Source organism: Mycteria americana, chromosome 4, assembly GCF_035582795.1.
Source record: "Mycteria americana isolate JAX WOST 10 ecotype Jacksonville Zoo and Gardens chromosome 4, USCA_MyAme_1.0, whole genome shotgun sequence".
Taxonomy (NCBI): domain Eukaryota; kingdom Metazoa; phylum Chordata; class Aves; order Ciconiiformes; family Ciconiidae; genus Mycteria; species Mycteria americana.
The window spans coordinates 60,168,301-60,186,928 of NC_134368.1; the positions used below are offsets into that span (position 1 = coordinate 60,168,301).

Genomic DNA, 18,628 nt, shown 5'->3' on the forward strand with positions numbered 1-18,628 from the left:
ACTTGGCCTACGTAATTGTCTTATTTTTAGGCCTGTCCTTATGCTTGCTTGGAAGTCTGCTTGCTTTGAAAAGCAAGGATTATCTGTACCTTCAGAGTAGTCCCCAGAAGACACTGCGGGCAAGAGATGGCAGCTGGCATTCATCCTTCTTGTCTCTTCGGCATTTCCTGGTGTTGCTTCTTTGCTGTGAGGGGTCACCGTTGCTGCAATCATGCTTTTGGATAGAGGAGGGCGAGGCTTAATCGCAGCATGCTTTAAATGTCAGTGTTTTCAGCATCTATTTTTATGGCTCATAAAACCAATACAGATGCAAATCCAGGTGCTTCCCTAGATACCCGGAGCTCTGCATCCTCAGCTGCCCAGTGGAGAGTCAGATGACCGTGGTGACATACAATGTGCAAAGAGGGACTTTGCCCCCTGTGATGATCCATGACTTGCAGGGGCTGCATAACAGCTTCTCTGCCCTACCTGCACATGCTGAGTGGAGTGGGGGGTGTGTGGGGAGGAGGAGTTTGGGCAGGGAGTGGGTGAGACAGCACGAAGGAATAGTGAGTAGAAGTCAAGCAGAGGATGCGCCCTTGCTCAGTGGAAGCTGGGAGGAAGGTCTCCCTGGCGAAGCCCTGCTGCAGTGGTGGATTTGACCAGCTGGGCCTTCACAAGAGAGGTTCTTGGTGGCCAGTCGCCTCAAAGTGCTTCTCATCACAGCTGTCAGTTTGGTTATTGGTAGTGTTTGGCTGGCTGCTTAAATCTAATGCCAGCTGTTCTTGGAACCTGAGCAGAGGCAGGAAATGAAAGATCATCAGGGATGATAAAGGCACAAAGAACAACAGGCATGTGAAACCAAACTGACTGCTGGGGCTCTTTTTTTTTTTTTTTTTTTTTTTTTACAGTGCTGTAAGGCAAGTGAGTTTTGAAGGAAAGACACATGAATGCTGTATTGCTCTTGCTTCTTCAAGATCACCAGAACATGCATACTCATGTTGAAACTACTGCTTTGCTGCAAGAGACCTCTTGGTTACTTTTTTAAACTTTGATTTGTACTGAGGAAGGGGTTAAAAATACTGTGGATTTTGAATAAGCTGCAGGGCTGAAATGTAAATGTTGCAGTGCAGTTCTTGTAGTGCCCTATGGAGCAGCCGGGAGAAGGTATTCACTGCATGGTCCATATTAAGACAGGAAAGCTGTGTCGCAGGAAAATAAGAAAATGTCTTCTCTTTTTTTTTTTTTTTTTTTTTTTTTTCCCCTTTCCCCCTTTCCTCTAGGAAAGAGAAATATATCCTGAATGCTCCCAATTGTCAGAAGTATCTTCCCTGGCTGATACTGTTACTGTTACTAGGTATAGGGGTATTATGGCAGAATGAGTGATGTGTCTGTTGCAGGGGTTTTGTTTGTTTAATTTAAATTGGGCTTCCAGAAGATGTTGCTAAATCTAAGTGATGTGCCTTGAAACTGCTGTTTGTATTGAGGCTGTTGTTGCATGGTCATCTAAATCGGTTCTAGGACCAGTGGAGAAACAATTAAAATCCTTTCAGTGTAAGCAAAGACAAATTACTGAAAAGTTAATGAGAGAGAAGTTGTTTCTGGAGCTCAAATGGGCACTTGCAAGATGATTGTAGGCGGTTGTTAGGGCTCCTGATGTCTTATTTTCCTACTCATGTGGGATTGCTTATAAAAACAGCACAGAAATTTAACAGCAGATATTTCCAAAATGGCCTTGGTGACTCAATTTAAAAAGGGAAATACCTTATGTGTAGTTATTGTAAACTTGGTCTGAATACTGATTCATTTTTGGTAATCTTGGTTGTGCAAGATCTGCAAACTCAGTAGACTGTGACAGCACCTGCTTTTTTTCCTCCTTTCCCTTGGTTTTAAGCCTTTCTGAAATGTCTGTAGATAGTTTATTCTGAATTTTCAGATTGTTAATCTATAATTAATTAATTGCTCAGTTTGTTTACCTTGGAGAATCAGACAGGAGCTGACATCATTCACATGCAGAGAATTTCTAGGTGTGTTTATTAGAGATAGAAAAACATATAAGTCAATAGGGAAACGATAAATACCTATTTATAGTACATGCCCTCACTGAACAGTGGCTAACACATACGTACCTGCCCTCATTTTCCTCCTGCTCCAGACAAGCAAGCAGCATCTAGAGAGGTGGCTTGTCTTGCCCTCTCCTTCACAAGCTGGGCAAGATCAGATGTTGGCTCATCTAGCGACACTTAGAAAGAGAGGCCCCAAATTCATTTTCAGGCATTCCAACTACTAGTTTCCCCCATGATTTTTTTCCCTTCTGTTCTGTTCCCCCAGTCCTTCTCCAGCAGCTGTGTGAAGGGAGCTGTACCAGGTGTTGGATGACCACTCCAGGAGGTAACTGAGCTCTCCTCTCCTGCGGAGGGAAAAACTGTAACATTATATTACTGTTGAAAAGCACACTGCAAGATACATTTTAATTAGAATGTGTTTTGCTGCAGTGTAATTAAAATATGGGTAAAAAGCTTACATTTAGTGGAGTAGTGTGTTTTATTATTGTGCTTTTCTATTTCAGATTCTTATCATTGCCTTAGAGAGAAGGAAATGAGAATATGGGAGACCACAGCATTCGTAGTAACAGTCTGCAGTGGTAATTTTTTGTGAAGGCTGCTTATGAGTTTGACTTGAGGCATTATCAACAGCATCTCACGCTAGAGGAATATAATACTTCAGTTGTAGTATTGCGTGGCACTTCAAGAAGAGCGCAGATGGAGTTGAGCTGACTCTGTGTCTTTTGGTTGGAATGAAAAGCTTTCCACTAGTAAATGCAAATTAATGGGGACTTGAATGTTGAAGGAGCATTACATTATTTTTGCTGTTGAAATAACAAATGAAAACTACCGAATCTTCTGGGATTTATGTAAGCAAAGTCAAAACAGCTATGTGATTGTTGGCTAGCTGCATTTTGATTCAGATTTTTTACAACATTTTGGTATGGCGAGTCAAAATGAAATAAATCATTAGTCAAAAATAATAATTCCATGCTCTCAGAAAGTCTCCTAATGACATCTTTTTGTAGAATTCCTTTTTCAAGGTCACTTTTTCATGAGAAAAAATATTTTTACTTCTTGCTCTCCCCTTCCCACCCACATAACAATTTTCCACAGAACAGAAGTTATGGTTCCTGATGAGGTTTCTATTTGCATATGCAGTACTGAGGAAGATCAGAGGCTTTCATGCCAGCTCATATACTGATGATGATACCAATTTCTTACACCTAACTGGTCACACATAAGTTTGAGTTTAAGTTTGCAGCAATGGTCACTCAACATCATACGAGATTGCTTATTTGGAACAGCTAACTCCAGAAAATGCAGTGTAGGTAGGTTCAGTGGTTTGCCACTCTCAAAAGTGAAAAATGCAGTATTGCTATTCCTGTCTCTCTCACCCCCCATGTCTGGCTGCTTGATTTTCCAGCTCAGTTATGCTGCTACATTAGTCCCTAAAGCTGTGCTGTAAACCAGATCATTGAAATTTCCACTCTGACCTTTAACAGTGGCAGCTTCTCTGCTATTAGAGACAGGAGGTACCTTTAAGAGAGGAAGTACTTCTTTAAACTGGATATATATTTTCTGTTTTACACCAACTGGTATATTTTAATGGAATATATTGGATTATTTTTATCACAATTATCACTCTGTGCCTTAAATTCTTATGAGTTTTCACTCCTAGAGTCCATGCCTTGAACTTAGTCAAGAGATCAAGGTCACTGTGGCTGACTGCTGCTCCCAGGTGTTTTGTGTTAGGAAGCAGATACAGCTGAGGGAGAAAGGGTGTTTCACAGCTAAACGCTGTTCACAAGCCTTTGGCCCAATTCCAGAACATAGCTGTGATTGCATTAGAGATGTTTTAGCCAGATGTCCTGCCATGTGTGTGTTTGAGTTGCAGAATGATGTAGAATAGCTTTCTTTAGCCTTTGTGTGGTTAGATGAATTAGCCAAGAGATGCGGGTACTGGCATATAAAAGAGTAGTTAGTAGTATGCTGTCCTCCTTACAGTATCTCAAAGTTAAAGTTGTGATGCAGTTAATTCAGGATACATTCCTTCTATTCCAGCTCTCACTAATGTTACTATGAGGGCAGTCTCATTGGTTTGGTCCTGTAGTTCAAGTCTTCCTTTTGGCTGCGGTGGTTGCTGACTTCATTTCTTTTCCAGTGGCAGGGTGGGCGTCATTCCAAGCACCTCGAAAGGGGTACAGTGATTTGGCTGTAGGGTGCAAGCTAATGGTTTAATAACTTCACTGAAACTGGAGATTTAAATCTGAAAACATAGGGAGAAAGTTAACTCAGCCCTTCATGCTTCCCAGCTAATCAACCTAGAGCTTGTATAGAAAGAGTTCATTATTTGGAACTCCGTTCAACTCCATGGCTCAGTGGCTTTTGCTTTTCTTATACTTCACATATTCTTTGCAGGTGATTTTAATGGGTAGGCTGCATTAATAGACAATCTAAAAAAAGAAAAAAAAAGCTTCAGTATATAGAGATTCTTTAAATGGATCATGAATGGTAAATGTCAAAGTCTAAAGAATAACAGAATCAGATCCTTTAAAGATCTTATTTCAATAAATGGAATTTAATAAAATAAGTATTTAAAACTTAAAATATTTAATAGATCTAAATCTTTTAATATATTAATATGTATTAATTGTTGAATGAGCAGTACAGACCTCATTCAACAGAGCAGAACAGAGCTGGCAGATCTTTAAGGATGCTTTCCATAAAGCGCAAGAGCTCTCAGTCCCCAGATGTAGGAAATCAGGCAAAGAAGGGAAGAGACCGGCATAGCTGAGTCAAGACGTGCTGGTCAAACTAAAGAGCAAGAGGGAACTGCACAGGCAGTGGAAGCAGGGACAGGTACCCTGGGAAGAGTATAGGGATGCTGCCTGCTTGTGTAGGGATGGGGTCAGGAAGGCCAAGGCGCAGCTGGAGCTGAACTTGGCAAGGGATGCAAAGAATAACAAGAAGGGCTTCTACAGGTATATCAACCAGAAAAGGAAAGTTAAAGAAAGCGTACCTCCACTGATGAGCAAGAATGGTGATCTAGCATCAACAGACGAGGAGAAGGCTGAGGTACTCAACAACTTTTTTCCTTCGGTCTTCTCTGGCAACTGCTCTCCTCACCCCTCCCGAGTCAATGGACAACATGTTGGCAACCAGGGGGGTAAAGCCCCTCCCACTGTAAGGGAAGATCAGGTTTGTGACCACCTGAGGAACCTGAACGTATATAAGTCTATGGGACCTGATGAGATGCATCCCAGAGTCCTGAGGGAACTGGCTGATGTAGCTGTCAAGCCACTCTCCATGATATTTGAAAAGTCATGGCAGTCAGGTGAAGTCCCTGGTGGCTGGAAGAAGGGAAATGTTGCACCCATTTTTAAAAAGGGTCAAAAAGATGACCGTGGGAACTGCCAACCTGTCAGCCTCACCTCTGTGCCTGGGAAGATCATGGAACAGATCCTCCTAGAAGCTATGCTAAAGCATATGGAGGACAGGGAGGTGATTCAAGACAGCCAACATGGCTTTACCAAGGGCAAGTCCTGCCTGACCTAGTGGCTTTCTACGATGGAGTTACCACATCAGTGGACAAGGGAAAAGCAATGGATGTCATCTATCTGGACTTCTGAAAAGCCTTTGACACGGTCCCCCACAACATCCTTCTCTCTAAATTGGAGAGAGATGGATTTGATGGGTGGACTGTTCAGTGGATAAGGAATTGGTTGGATGGTCGCATCCAGAGGGTAGCAGTCAACGGCTCAATGTCCAGATGGAGATCTGTGATGACGGGTCCGTACTGGGACCAGTGCTGTTCAATATGTTCATCAATGGCATAGACAGTGGGATCGAGTGCACCCTCAGCAAGTTTGCAGATGACACCAAGCTGAGTGGTGCAGTGGACATACCAGAAGGACGGGATGTCATCCAGAGGGACCTGGACAAGCTGGAGAAGTGGGCCTGTGTGAACCTCATGAGGTTCAACAAGGCCAAGTGCAGGGTCCTACACCTGGGTCAGGGCAATCCTTGGTTTCAATACAGGCTGTGGGATGATGTGATCGAGAGCAGCCCTGCGGAAAAGGACTTGGGGGTACTGATGGACGACAAGCTGGACGTGAGCCAACAATGTGCGCTCACAGCCCAGAAGGCCAACCGTATCCTGGGCTGCATCAAAAGAAGTGTGGCCAGCAGGTCGAGGGAGGTGATTCTGCCCCTCTGCTCTGCTCTGGTGAGACCCCACCTGGAGTACTGTGTCCAGCTCTGGAGCCCTCAGCACAAGAAGGACATGGAGCTGTTGGAGCGAGTCCAGAGGAGGGCCACGAAAATGATCAGAGGGATGGAACACCTCTCCTGTGAGGACAGGCTGAGAGAGTTGGGGTTGTTCAGCCTGGAGAAGAGAAGGCTCTGGGGAGACCTTACAGCAGCCTTCCAGTACTCAAAGGGGGCCTATAGGAAAGACGGGGACAGACTTTTTAGCAAGGCCTGTTGTGACAGGACAAGGAGCAATGGTTTTAAACTAAGGGAGGGCAGATTTAGACTGGATTTAAGAAAGAAATTTTTTACAATGAGGGTGGTGAAGCACTGGAACAGGTTGCCTAGAGAGGTAGTGGATGCCCCATCCCTAGAAACATTCAAGATCAGGTTGGATGGGGCTCTGAGCAACCTGATCTAGTTAAAGATGTCCCTGCTCTTGCAGGGGGGGTGGACTAGATGACCTGTAAAGGTCCCCTCCAATCCAAAGCATTCTATGATTCCGTGAATGCCTTGCTTCCTCCATAAGCAGAGTAGATACCCAAATTCACCAAATCGGGGCTTTGAGCAACCTGACCTAGTGGACAGTATCCCTGCCCATGGCAGGGGGGTTGGAAACTAGATGATCTTTAAGGTCTCTTCCAACCAAACCCATTCTATTATTCTATGATTAAAAAAATAATAAATGAAGGAACATTCCAATACAAGCATGGAGCAGTTCTGTGCCTGAGGCGAGTTGGAAGATAGGTATCTAAACACTAATTGCAAAGCTACATATCAGATGCCTGTAAAATAAAATTAGTTCCTTAAATATATCCCTCAGAAGAAACAAATAACACAGTTGTTGTTAGATTCAAGGCTATTGAGTATTACCGTGGACTGTTCTAATCGGTGTGTTTCAGGGTCTTTTGTGGAAAAACAGATCACGTGTTGAACGTTGTCTCCCTACTGCTAGGCTGTATATTTCTAAATGTTTTGTGGGTGTAGGTGCCCCCTGTAGATGGGGTGAGAACTGGTGAGCTGGGCTGTGTGTCCTGCTCTGCTCTAGGGACAGTCTCTTGCACGCCTAGTGTCTACTTTTTTTTGCCAATGCTCTTGTGTTTAAGGTATTTTGCTATTTAGTCTAGGTTTCTGAGTGCCTTTGACACCAGAAGATTACAATACACAAATTTCTTAGTGTTGAAAACTCCCAGTGTGATTCATTTTATTTTCTTTAAATCCTGAAAAGTGCTTGTTCCTGGTAGAAAGCTAGGGCAAGGTCGGCATCTTTGAAACACACAGTTTTATTTTTTACAGGTGAATTCTTTATTTAACCTAATAGGATATTCCTATCCAGACAGTCAAGCTTGTGATTCTTTGAAAACAAATAAATGACATGAACATGGTGAGCAGTGCTTGGCATACTGAATGGGCAGAGGCCTCTTGCATTTGTAGCTTTCCTTTCCTGCCTTGTCGAAGGAGATTAGCTTGCAGACTGTGGAATGTTGTGGTCTTCAGAAAGATGAGCTATAAAGCTCACCAGAGGGAGAACTGGACCTTGTCATCTCTCCCCACACTGTTTTCCACTTGCCCCAGCTATCATATTTCAAACCCCATGCTTTGGTCCAGCCCACGCACAATTTTGTAACTGCTTAGTCAGGGATGTGATTTCCCTTCCTACTTCTGCCTGTTACACTTAGTTTATAGCAGTAATGCCTGCTTTGTGGGAGCCACTGCAACAAAATTATTCCTCTCCCTGTGCAGGGGGGCTAGGTGTAGAAGCAGAGTACTTTTGTGTCGGAGCAGTTGCATCTTCCACAGCGTGGCTGGACTGCTTTAAGTACGTGGGTCTAATCAGAGCAGTTTGTCTTCTCTGTTTTGACATGGCCATGTTGAAGTGTCTTGATGGTTCTCGCCAATGTCCCTGGAAGGGACGGGCTTGGGAGCGCGACTGTGCAGGTTCAAAAACCTGCTGTCAGCACTGTCCAGGGCGTAGGGGATACTTGGTGCATCTGGGTGCGCCTCCTTTGATGTGGTACCAGAGCCTGGCGGTGCTGTTAGCTGCAGCAGCATCTCAGCTGCAGTTGAAACAGCCGTTCAGATCTAAAAAATAAAAAATCTTCCATACTTTGGCAAGCCACGTTCTTGTTATCTTTTAACACCATGACGTCAATAGTTAACTTCTGGTATATGATATATAATGACGAAGCAAAGGGGAGTGACCTCAGTCTGCACTGGCTTTTATTTTATTTGAGATTATGAAGAGTGCCATTCTGTTTATGATTCAGCAGTAAAAGACTTCACTGAAACCATGCATACTGTTTGAAGTTACACTGCAGACTCTGAACTGCTGCAGAACACTTCTGCCTTCAGGCACCACGATGTAGAGATCTTTCAAGTGGCTGGTTTTGAGGTGGAGGAGAGGGCTTATTGTGAGAGTTGCATGAAGCATTTCAGAAACGCTGCCTTTTTTTTTTTTTTCCCCCCTTTCTTTCTTTCCCCTTTCCCTTTTTCCGTGAGTTCTTTACACTATGCTAGACAAAAAGTTAAACTATGGGCAATACCTTAATACCCTTGGCAAGGTTTATGCTTTCTAGAACAATGGTTCCATCTTTTAAATAGAAATCAGTAAGCGAGGGGTTTTTCTTCAGAAGAACACCTCTGCTGTCAAATCACACAGAAGCAGATCACCGTGACAGACTGGGTACTACCTTTGACCAGATAAATCTTGCATCCTAACCTTTCTAAAGCAAGCTCCCTGTGTCCGTGCTGCAGGTGCGGCTGTGGAGGCCTGCCAGAGCTTGGAGGGGCCGGGAAGGAGCACCGTACAGCACGCTGGTGCCATCTGATGGTAAGCTTGCCCAGCGGGTTTTCCCCCTTCCCATCGATGTCAACAAGCTTTTCATTTATTCTGTGGGAGTAGGGTGAGATGACATTAGTTGCATGGTTTATATATATATATGTATATATATATATATATATATATATTTCTTCCAGAGATAGAAGTACTGTATTCATTAAAGAACTCTAGAATGTTTTGTGTGGTTTTCTTTATTTTTAAATTTATTTATTTTTAAATTTAAATTTTCTTTATTTTTCTGTGTTTTAAAAACATCTTTTAGATTAAACTATAACTTACAACATGACTTTTTCACTTAGTTTTCTTTTCTGCCCTCCCCCAGAAGTAACTATTAATTACAGACATGGCCTTCCTGTGGTAACTCTTACGCTGCCCACAAGAAGTGAACGCTGTCGGTTCACTGTTAAGCCAATGGTGACCACCGTAGGGGCATTCCTGCAGGATGTGCAGAGAGAAGATAAAGGAATTGAGAGGGTGGAAGTCTTTGCAGCAGGTATCTTACATTTCTGTTGTTCCTCACAATGAATACATTCCTTTTCAAATGGACTGTACTTCTCCCCTGAAGCACGAGTTCAGTCCTCCATCAGGTTAGCATTGTTGCTGTTGGGGTAGTTCTTGAATGCTTCTAGGGTTTATTGGTGTTTCAAATTTAATATCTGAGTCCTCTTGGAAAGGCTGATTAAAAATGCAAAATTGGACATATTGCTGTAACCTTCCTTATATTCCAGAAGTGTCCTCTATTATCTTTTTCAGGTAGCTTCTCTTCGTAATGCTGTCTTTAAATAAGTGTCTCTCTTCTGGTTTCCTTGGTATCTTTTTCTTTCCTTGTCCTCCATGATCATTCTTAAAGACAACCAGTCAGGCTCTTGAATGTGATGTCTGCCAGTTACTCAGTGTTACCCAGAGCTGGAAGAATCTGTTTGCCTTACTAAAAACTTGAACTCACATGAAAAACTTACTGAGAGCTAAGCAACCAGATAATGTGTGCAATGATAAAGGGCAGCTTTTTGAGACTTTGAGGAGGTTTCATTCATCAGCTGGAGTACAGTACTTTGGGGCCCTTGGGTTAAAAAGCAAAAGCTATACTGGTATGTTGGCATTGATGTGGTCTTTCTTCCTTGTAGCATACTGTTTATCCCATTGTCGCAAGTCTTCAGGTAATTTTCTCAAGCTCTGCTCACTGTTTTCATGTGTTTGGTCTCTTTGGTCTACCTGTTGATAAAAGCTAACATCCAGTTAGTTAAACTGGTTTTTCATTTTATTTCCAAGACAACTTGGTTTGTATTTTGGCAGTGCTTTGTAGTTTTTCCACAGCAATTCTGAGAAGTCTTGCAACCCTTATCCTGGTCCTAGAGAAGGACTCAATCTCAAAAGTAGAACTGAGATGTAGCCTGGTAGAATAGGTACTTGAATTTGGCTAACTAAAAGCATCTAGTTCTTCCCTTCCCCTCTCACCCTCCTAGAAAGAAAGAAAGAAAGAAAGAAAGAAAGAAAAATAGGACAGCTACATCCCTGTAGAAAGATTTCTTTTCCATCAGGTAACACATAAACAGAAGAAAGGATGGGGTCAAGGCAAGTTGGTCCATAACCGAGTGCATTTGTAATGTTCCCTTTCTTCCTGGTTGATATTACAGAGGGCTGCAGGGACTTTTAAAGGGACTGAAAATAGATTGATGCTGCTAGCAGATCAGGAAGCTACAGATCTAGGAGGAGCTGCTTTAGTTGCCTTTGAGAGCACATTTAATAAAACAGGAAAATACCCCAGAGAGCAATGTATTTATATCTTCTAGAGCAATGAGATGTAATCTGGGTGGATCCCAGCGTGTGCATGAGCTTTGTGTACACAGGAACTTTGGGGTTGGTTTTTTTTTTTTTGCTATGTCTGCTAGGCAGGAAAGGTAGAAAATTCTCTTGAAAAAGATTATTTTGTAAGAGACTCTTGTATCTTCAGAAGCCACTGTAACAAAGGTCATTGTCAGCAGCTCGCCTTCCCCTTAACATGGAAGTTTTCACTGAAAAGGATTTCTTACTGGAGTGAGGCAGGGCTAGCCAAGAACATGCACCAGCAAACAGTTGACCTCTGCACTACTATCTGTGCAGAGACATCCATGACAGAGGTATTTGTGATTCACTGCTGAATCCCATTCTTCTATGGTATGTCAGCAAAAGCTAACAACTCATTCTGTTTCAGTGCAAATATCGGTCCCATTTGAAGTGTAAGATAATTTCTGTAAGAAATCTACAAGTCTGGCATTTTTGGCATGGATGGGCAGCAGGTTCCAAAGTGGAAAGGAATTTGGGCCATTTTCACCTTGTCTCATCTGCTTAACAGCCCCCCCTCCCACTCAACTTTGAAATAGAAACATTGTCCATTTTGATTAAAACAATGACTGTTAAACAGTTCTCTGCTCTGTATTTTTCAAGTGCTGAGCAATTGTAATGTTAGAGAACAGCTTAGATGTTTAATTTATTAGGAAACTGATACTGTAAAGAGAAACTATTGGTCAAGTACCAAGAGTTTAATTTAAATATTTATTATTAAAGAAAAATTATGAAGCCTTGATTTAGTGCAGACACTTCTTCTGTGTCATTTAGCCGTTAAATGAAACCTAACCTTAATTGAAAGCATTAGTGCTGTGTATGATGACTCACTTTCATTTTCTGTTGATTCGATTTTGGTCCTGGAAAACTCCTGTAGGCAAAAAATGGCCCTTGGTCCACATTTGAACACTTGTGCTTAGGTATAGGAAGGCAAGTAGCCTTTTGCTGAAAGCCTGTGGGGAATTTTCTAAAATAAAACACCTCCCTTCCCCCTTGACTTTTCTGCTTTTCAGTTAAGGAAAGGTTGGACAGGTTAATAAATCAGTGTTGTATCACATCCAGAACAAAGAGCCTGTCTGGCACTTCTTTTGAAAAGCATTTTTTGCTTAAATCTCACTTTATAAATGTCACCTTTAATAATTTACATGCAAATGAGCTTTGATGTTCTATTACACTGTAAAAAAAAAAAAAAAAAAAAAAGAGAGTGGATGGGTACATTAAAATTTCAGCTTTTGGATTGAAAGTGATAGCCTTCCAGGTTTGCTTTGCTACCCACACAGAGTGGGTCGGGGAACCAGCTGGTGTGTTAGCTCATGGAGTTCAGTAGTCTCAGCCTCAGCAGATGGGGCCTGAGAACAGAGTTCCAGTGAATAAATAATTGCAGGTGTGGGGTTATCTGTGGTGGCTATGGTAGTGGGCATGTGGGGACAGATGGAGGAGCTGGGGCAGCAGCACTGTGACAAATATTTACATACAAATATCTTCATATTTTGTAGCCTGATCATTATTCATCTCATGAGTAAAGCTTTCCACCACTCTCCACCCCTTGGCAGGGGCTGGGGAAGATGCCCTTTTTATGTGTAGGAAATGAAGACCAGGTCAAACAGCTACCGTGGAGCAGCTGCTCTGTGGCTTTTGAACCCCGCATGCCACAGCGGTGTGTCCAGCAGCAATAGTGTGCAGCTCCAGGGGTTCTTGGGCCACCTGAACCCCCTGTGGAGTCTGGTTTTACTGGGTGGCTCTGGGATCTGCTGGACTTGGGCCAGTGAGAGCTCCAGGGATCCATGTTACATGTTGCTGCTAATGACTCCGGGAGCTCCTTTTCGGTGTCTTCAGCTCCCTGTGGGATGTGATGTGTTCCTTTGCGTCTTGGATGCGGTGAGGTGCAGTGGATGGTGAAATAAAGAGGAGATATGAAAGCCAGCAGGCAGGAAGAGTAGTAATATACTAAAGAAAAGAGGTTATTTACAAACTTCAGGCCCCTTTAAACAGGGAAACAAAAAGCAGAGATGGGACAAAACAGATCTTTTACATTTCAGCAGAGGTTTTAGATTACATCTGCCTTTGTGTATTGAATGAAAATAGGAAGGGATCCATTTCTCATTTGGATGCAGCTATTTTTCCTGTTGTTCAAGAAATCGGAAATGTTGCCAGAGTACTAATCTTGCACGATGCTGTGTTGAGAATGCCCTGGGAAGGGCTGCAGTACATCCATGCTGTTGGATGAGAGCCTGTTCATATATTGAAGTTGTGGTCCATCTACCAGTGGCAAATCTTTTCTAAGCCCTAGGCAGACACAGATACCGCTTTTTGGGTGAAAGGGCCTTTTGCAAAGAAAAATGGTAGAGAGGGAATGAAAAGAAGGAACAAATATAAAAGCAGATTAAAATCTTCAACAACCAGCTTTCCTGATTGAATGTCACAGTTGCCTTCAACAACCAGCTTTCCTGATTGAATGTCACAGTTGCCCTCTTGTCTCTGATTTTAAGTCATTGAAAATAGATATGATTTTTTTTTTCTCAGCCTGTTCTCTGTGTTGTTGATGGGATAGCATTCATGTAAATTTTTGCATAAAAAAGAAAAGTAGAAAAGGGTTCTCCAGAGCTTTTTAGACTAATGCTTCTGTGGCTCCTGGTCTGCCTTGTACTAGACAGTCTAGCTATCTACCTCTTAACTCCCAGTCACAACTGATATTGAAACAGAGTGATTGCAAGTACCATTAATAAAAATCTGAACACCACTACTGACAAGAATTGGTCCTTTTGACTAGAAGAGCTTGTTTAAAGAAAGACATAAATCTATAACTGATGATGAGGTCTTTGAAGGTCTTTTAATTTCCTAAAACCCTTTGTCCTAGTGAAGATGCAAACTTGTGTGTGGATGGAAAAACAAAAATGCAGATCTTCATGTTGCAATTTGTTGCTGTTTTATGCAAGACTTCTTTTTCTTCTGCCCTCCCCTTCCCAATGGGTCAATACTAGTCATAATTGTAACACAAGAAAATGCAAGTCTGCTCATAGTAGTGGCAAGTCTGAATGACACTGCTCTAGCTGCTGCTAGAGAAAGCATTCAGGCACATGCTCTGCGTTGATGTGTTCCTCTTTAGTATCAGTTACCAGATTTACTAGAAGTACAGTTCCCTTCCAAACATTAATAAAGAACTCTAGCACTTTTCCAAAGGGATATCAGCTAATGTTTAAAAGAGTCATTACGATAAATGATTTAGAACTTAAATCTTTCTTCTGCAGATGGTAGCAAGGTCTCTGATGCAACCTTGATGGAGGTCTTATTGATGAATGACTTTAAACTTGTTATCAACAACACAGCGTACAGTGTGTCACCTCCTGTAAAAGGTAAGAGCGATCCTTAATAACTCTGATTATCTCCCTTCATCTAGTGAAAGGCATGGGAAGTCTCAGAAAACTGGAACCTGTCTGGAGAAAGGAATTTCTCTCTCTCTCTTTTCTCTCTCTCTTTTTTTTTTTTTACAATTGGATGGTCCTGCTTTTTGGGGTTGGAGGTGGGGAGAGAATGCAGAAGGGTAGGCTCTTGAAATGTTTTATATGACAAACATTTTCTTTTCAGATAAGTTGAGTAGTGAACATACTACTGAAATGGAAGATATAAAATCCTTGGTTCACCGACTGTTTGTGGCTCTACATTTAGAAGATCACCAGATCAGGAAAGAGAGAGAATTGCTACAGAAACTGGACCATCTGAAAGAAGAGCTGCTGCCTCTTGAACAGGTTGGAAAGTGACAGAAAAAAATCAGCATGAATGGCTAGGGTGTATCTATTTTGTTATGCAAATGAGGTTTAATTCAAATATAATTCAAATTATTTTCAATTCAGTTCTTTTCCCTGCTGTTATGCACATGCCCTGGGTAGAAACCACAACACCTGGAGAAAGCTGTCATGAACAAGCCTCAGCATGACTAGTATTGGGATTGAATGTCCTCTTAGTCACCTGTTGCTCTGCGAGTTCTGAATACCCATTACAGAAAAAACAATAGTGAGGTAGGAATCATCTGTGGCTTAGGCGAGGGTTTTCTGTATCACCAAGGCAGCAAGGCAAATTGTTTGGATTAATGGTTGCCATAATCCAAGAAGGGAAGGTATGAATGTTGATCTAGGGCAGGCTAAGCTAACCCAGCATGAGGGGAGGAATCCAGAAAGAGCCTGACAAAGTGGACAATCTTTTCCTTGGCTTCAGACCTGCTTTATGAGGACTAGCCTCAGCAGTAACCAGACCTGCCTTGAATGGTAAATGGAAATCCAGTAGACATAAATCCCTAGCAGTGGGAAGGGGAGATTAAAAGCAGCATTTCTTGGTGCAGAACAGCTAGGAGATCTGGTTGCCCTTGGATTTCAGCCCTTTTCTTTCTTGGCAGGGTAAGTCTGTAAGAGGAGCCAGTAAAAGACCCTGAAAAAGGATCTAGCCCAGCAGGGGAAAGCATAGTTGATGAGCCGCTCATCAGTTGCACTCATGTTTGCTTGAACACGTGTCTGTATTTCTTTTCCTTAGATGAAAGCCAGAATCGCAGAGAACGCAGATGCAAAGACCTCCAGGCTTCTATGGGTTGGCTTAGCTCTGATGTCAACACAAGGGGGAGCGTTGGCGTGGCTCACGTGGTGGGTCTATTCGTGGGACATCATGGAGCCAGTCACATACTTCATCACTTACGGGAGTGCCATGGCTTTCTATGCCTACTTTGTTCTTACTAAACAGGTAACATCTTGTAAATGTCTGGAGTATTGTAAAGGAGGAAAACTGACTCTGAAAATCACAATGTTTGGGCTCTGATAAAAATATAATTCAGTAAGTAGCCTTGCCATCAGATAGGGACTTGTTTGATCCCTAATGGGGCTGGATATGAACATTATATTATGCGAAGTCAAGCCAGGTACTGTTACACCTGAACTGCAGACCAGCTGCTGAGCAGAACTACTATCTGTAAGACTTCATAATCTAGGGAATGAAAAGTGATGAAAGAAGTCCCTCCTTTTATTTTAAATTTTTGTAGATCACTTTGAATAGTAAATGGCACCTTGCTCATTGCTATAAAGGGAGAGCAACTAGTAGTGCTGTGCCAGTTTGTGATCGCTGCCTTACAGCAGGCCAGGAAGCAAATCATTGAACAGTAGCTTTTATTTGCTGGAGTTTACATATAAACAGTGCAGGGTGCTAAACAGTTTGGAAATCTGGCAGTTGCATTATTGAAATATACCTAATTTAGGGCCTGAAAAAATGTTATTGCTTTGTTCTTCATAATCTGACTGCTTTTCCTTGACTTTGAATGAATGGAGGTAAATCTAGGGCAGCTGAAATGGGGCAGGAAACGGGCTTTGTTTAGAAGAAACAATTTTGCTGAGTAACAAAAAAGCCCGATCTTAACTGAGCTGCACAATACAGACTTGTCCTGAAATCCTGTAAGACTTCGAGGAATGTTTCTTTTTCCTGTTTTAGCTCTGTACTTTACTCCCAAAGTGGACATTTCGATGTCAAACGTTGTCATGCAAAACTCTTTTTGTTATGGAGGTATGTGGAAGAGTAGCCAACACTTCCTCCCATAATACCAATGGATCTATAGACCTTGTGAGGCGTCAGGTTCCTTTAGTGAAAAGGGGAGACATGTCTGTTTTTATGCACAGCTGGCTGTTGAATGCGAGTTTTACTCCTCCCTGATTTTTAAGAAGGGCTAAGGCATTCCTACTTTTTGTATATGAGTAAATAAAGAGATTATGACTTGGCCTTTTTGAACAGCTGCTGGTGCCGTTGCTTGAGACTTTCAAGTAAGTCTTTGAGAAATAGTAGCTGAACTTTCACTGAGTCCTTGGAAGTAGTGTCCGTTGTCTTAGGCGGCTCCAGTCATGAAGATCACGCTATGTCTTTATTATGATTGAAAATTCCTTTAGTTGCGATAAAATGATTCCTACCATGTGTCTAAAAGGCCCTTATGACCTATAAGGGCATAACTTCAGATGTAGCCTGTTAACAGAACACGTGTGTGTGTTGGACTAGATAAATCTTCCTGAAACAGGCTGAATTTCTGTTGAAAACTCCTCTGTGCAGATAATCTTCTGACCTCTACCCAGTTTTCTTGCTAACCCCAAATATGTGCCCTGCTTTCTTCACCAGGACTACATTTACCCTGATGCTAAAGACAGGCAGTTCCTCCACTACTTCTATCGGAAATCCAAAAAACAGCATTTTAATGTGGAACGATATAACAAGCTCAAAGAAGACCTAGCAGAGGTATTTAAATACAGTCCTTAAACAATGAGGTAGCCTCTGGGTTAAGACTTTTTCAGTAAACTCTCAGCTAACAGAAAATTAACCTCAAGGTTTGTTACTTACATTCAAAACAAACAGTGTATTGCTTATCAGCCAGTTTGAGCCATTTAAATAACCATACAATGTTTGCCATTGGTGTATAAACTACTTCAGTAAGTCATCAGAAAGGGAGACCTTCATGGATTTAATTTAAAAGAAAGAAGTCAGTTTATCAGCCCTACACATCCATTTTTTGCATACCCAAATATGTTGCATTTTTGGCCATTTTAATAAATAGCTGTATTGCTTTTGGAGAGGGTGTGTTCGCTGCACTGCTGTGGTAACACAATGTTCTCCCTTCCTTGGAAGGAAACTGTATTGCAGAGTTCAGCATTTGACAACTTAATCCTATTCCTTAAGTAAAAGGCTTAGATTTCCATCCAGCCACCCATATACTGTAAAAGACGGTGGTGTGTGTGCCTGGGAGAAACTTTGTAATCTTCATTAAAAAATGCAGCAGATCCCACTCCTCAATTCTTACTCCCCCATTCCATCTCCCCAGCCCTATGTTCAATGTCTTGTAAAAAAAAAATTGAAACTACACCTAATTTGAGTTCAAGACCTGTGGTTCAGGGTATCATTTCATGAGTCACATTTGGCATAAGGCTGGAGTTTGATGCTTTTTCAGTAGCCTTTGAGTATGAGTTTTGTAATTTCAGGGCAATACTTTGGGGTGTGGGTGAGTGGGTGGACAGGCAGGGCACGTGCTTCTCTCTGGAGACTGGTTGAATGACCTGAGCAGGTCTGTAAATGTTCAGCGTCCTCCATTTGATTAGTTTGGTTTCTTGCATAAGACCGATGCCTTCTGAGAAAGGAAAGATACTGGCTGGGTGAAAGAGGAGGAGAAAATGGAGGGCTGCAGAAGGATGAACTCTCACTCTTTCTTGCACTGGCAGGCAGAAGAATCCCTGAGGCGTCTGCGCCAACCTCTGCACCTGAGGCTTCCAATCCAGGAAATCAATGACAAGGACTGACTTTGGTTTTGTATATATTAGAATCGCCCTTTCAAAGCTGATACGAACATTTAGTTACTCTACAGAAACTGGGTATTTTTGACCACTATAGTTTTTAAAGTTGCAATAATTATCTATAAAAATGATTTGGTCACTTGATGGTTTGGGTTTGGTTTGTTTTGTTTTTTAAATAAGATAAAGAAGCTGCCGAAGCAAAGTTCTTCAAGGTATTTGTCAAATCTTATTAGTAAAATGGAGGCATTCTGCCTGCTGGTAAAATGACAGGGAGATTTTATAGAACAAGGGCTGTCTTTTTAGCACTATTTGCTATAGCACAGCAGTAGCTCATAGAATAATTTTCTGCATTGAGTATTAAGGATTTTTTTTCCTGAAATTATTGTTTTCCT

At 42.0% G+C, this 18,628-nt stretch overlaps 1 protein-coding gene across 2 annotated transcripts in view; it reads left to right on the forward strand.

Moving 5' to 3' along the window:
• The window catches only part of MCUB (mitochondrial calcium uniporter dominant negative subunit beta), a 58,315-nt gene extending 39,937 nt beyond the window's left edge, over positions 1–18,378 (forward strand). Inside the window, exons 2-8 of one of the 2 annotated variants that reach the window (XM_075500718.1) lie at positions 9,030–9,105; positions 9,437–9,607; positions 14,184–14,288; positions 14,521–14,681; positions 15,460–15,663; positions 17,074–17,190; positions 18,165–18,378. In XM_075500718.1, the coding sequence (XP_075356833.1) occupies positions 9,030–9,105; positions 9,437–9,607; positions 14,184–14,288; positions 14,521–14,681; positions 15,460–15,663; positions 17,074–17,190; positions 18,165–18,242 (912 nt within the window). In that variant the 3' untranslated portion in view covers positions 18,243–18,378. The remainder of the gene's footprint in view (positions 1–9,029; positions 9,106–9,436; positions 9,608–14,183; positions 14,289–14,520; positions 14,682–15,459; positions 15,664–17,073; positions 17,191–18,164) is intronic. The other variant, XM_075500719.1, reaches the window with a different exon arrangement.
• Positions 18,379–18,628: the final 250 nt, after the last annotated feature.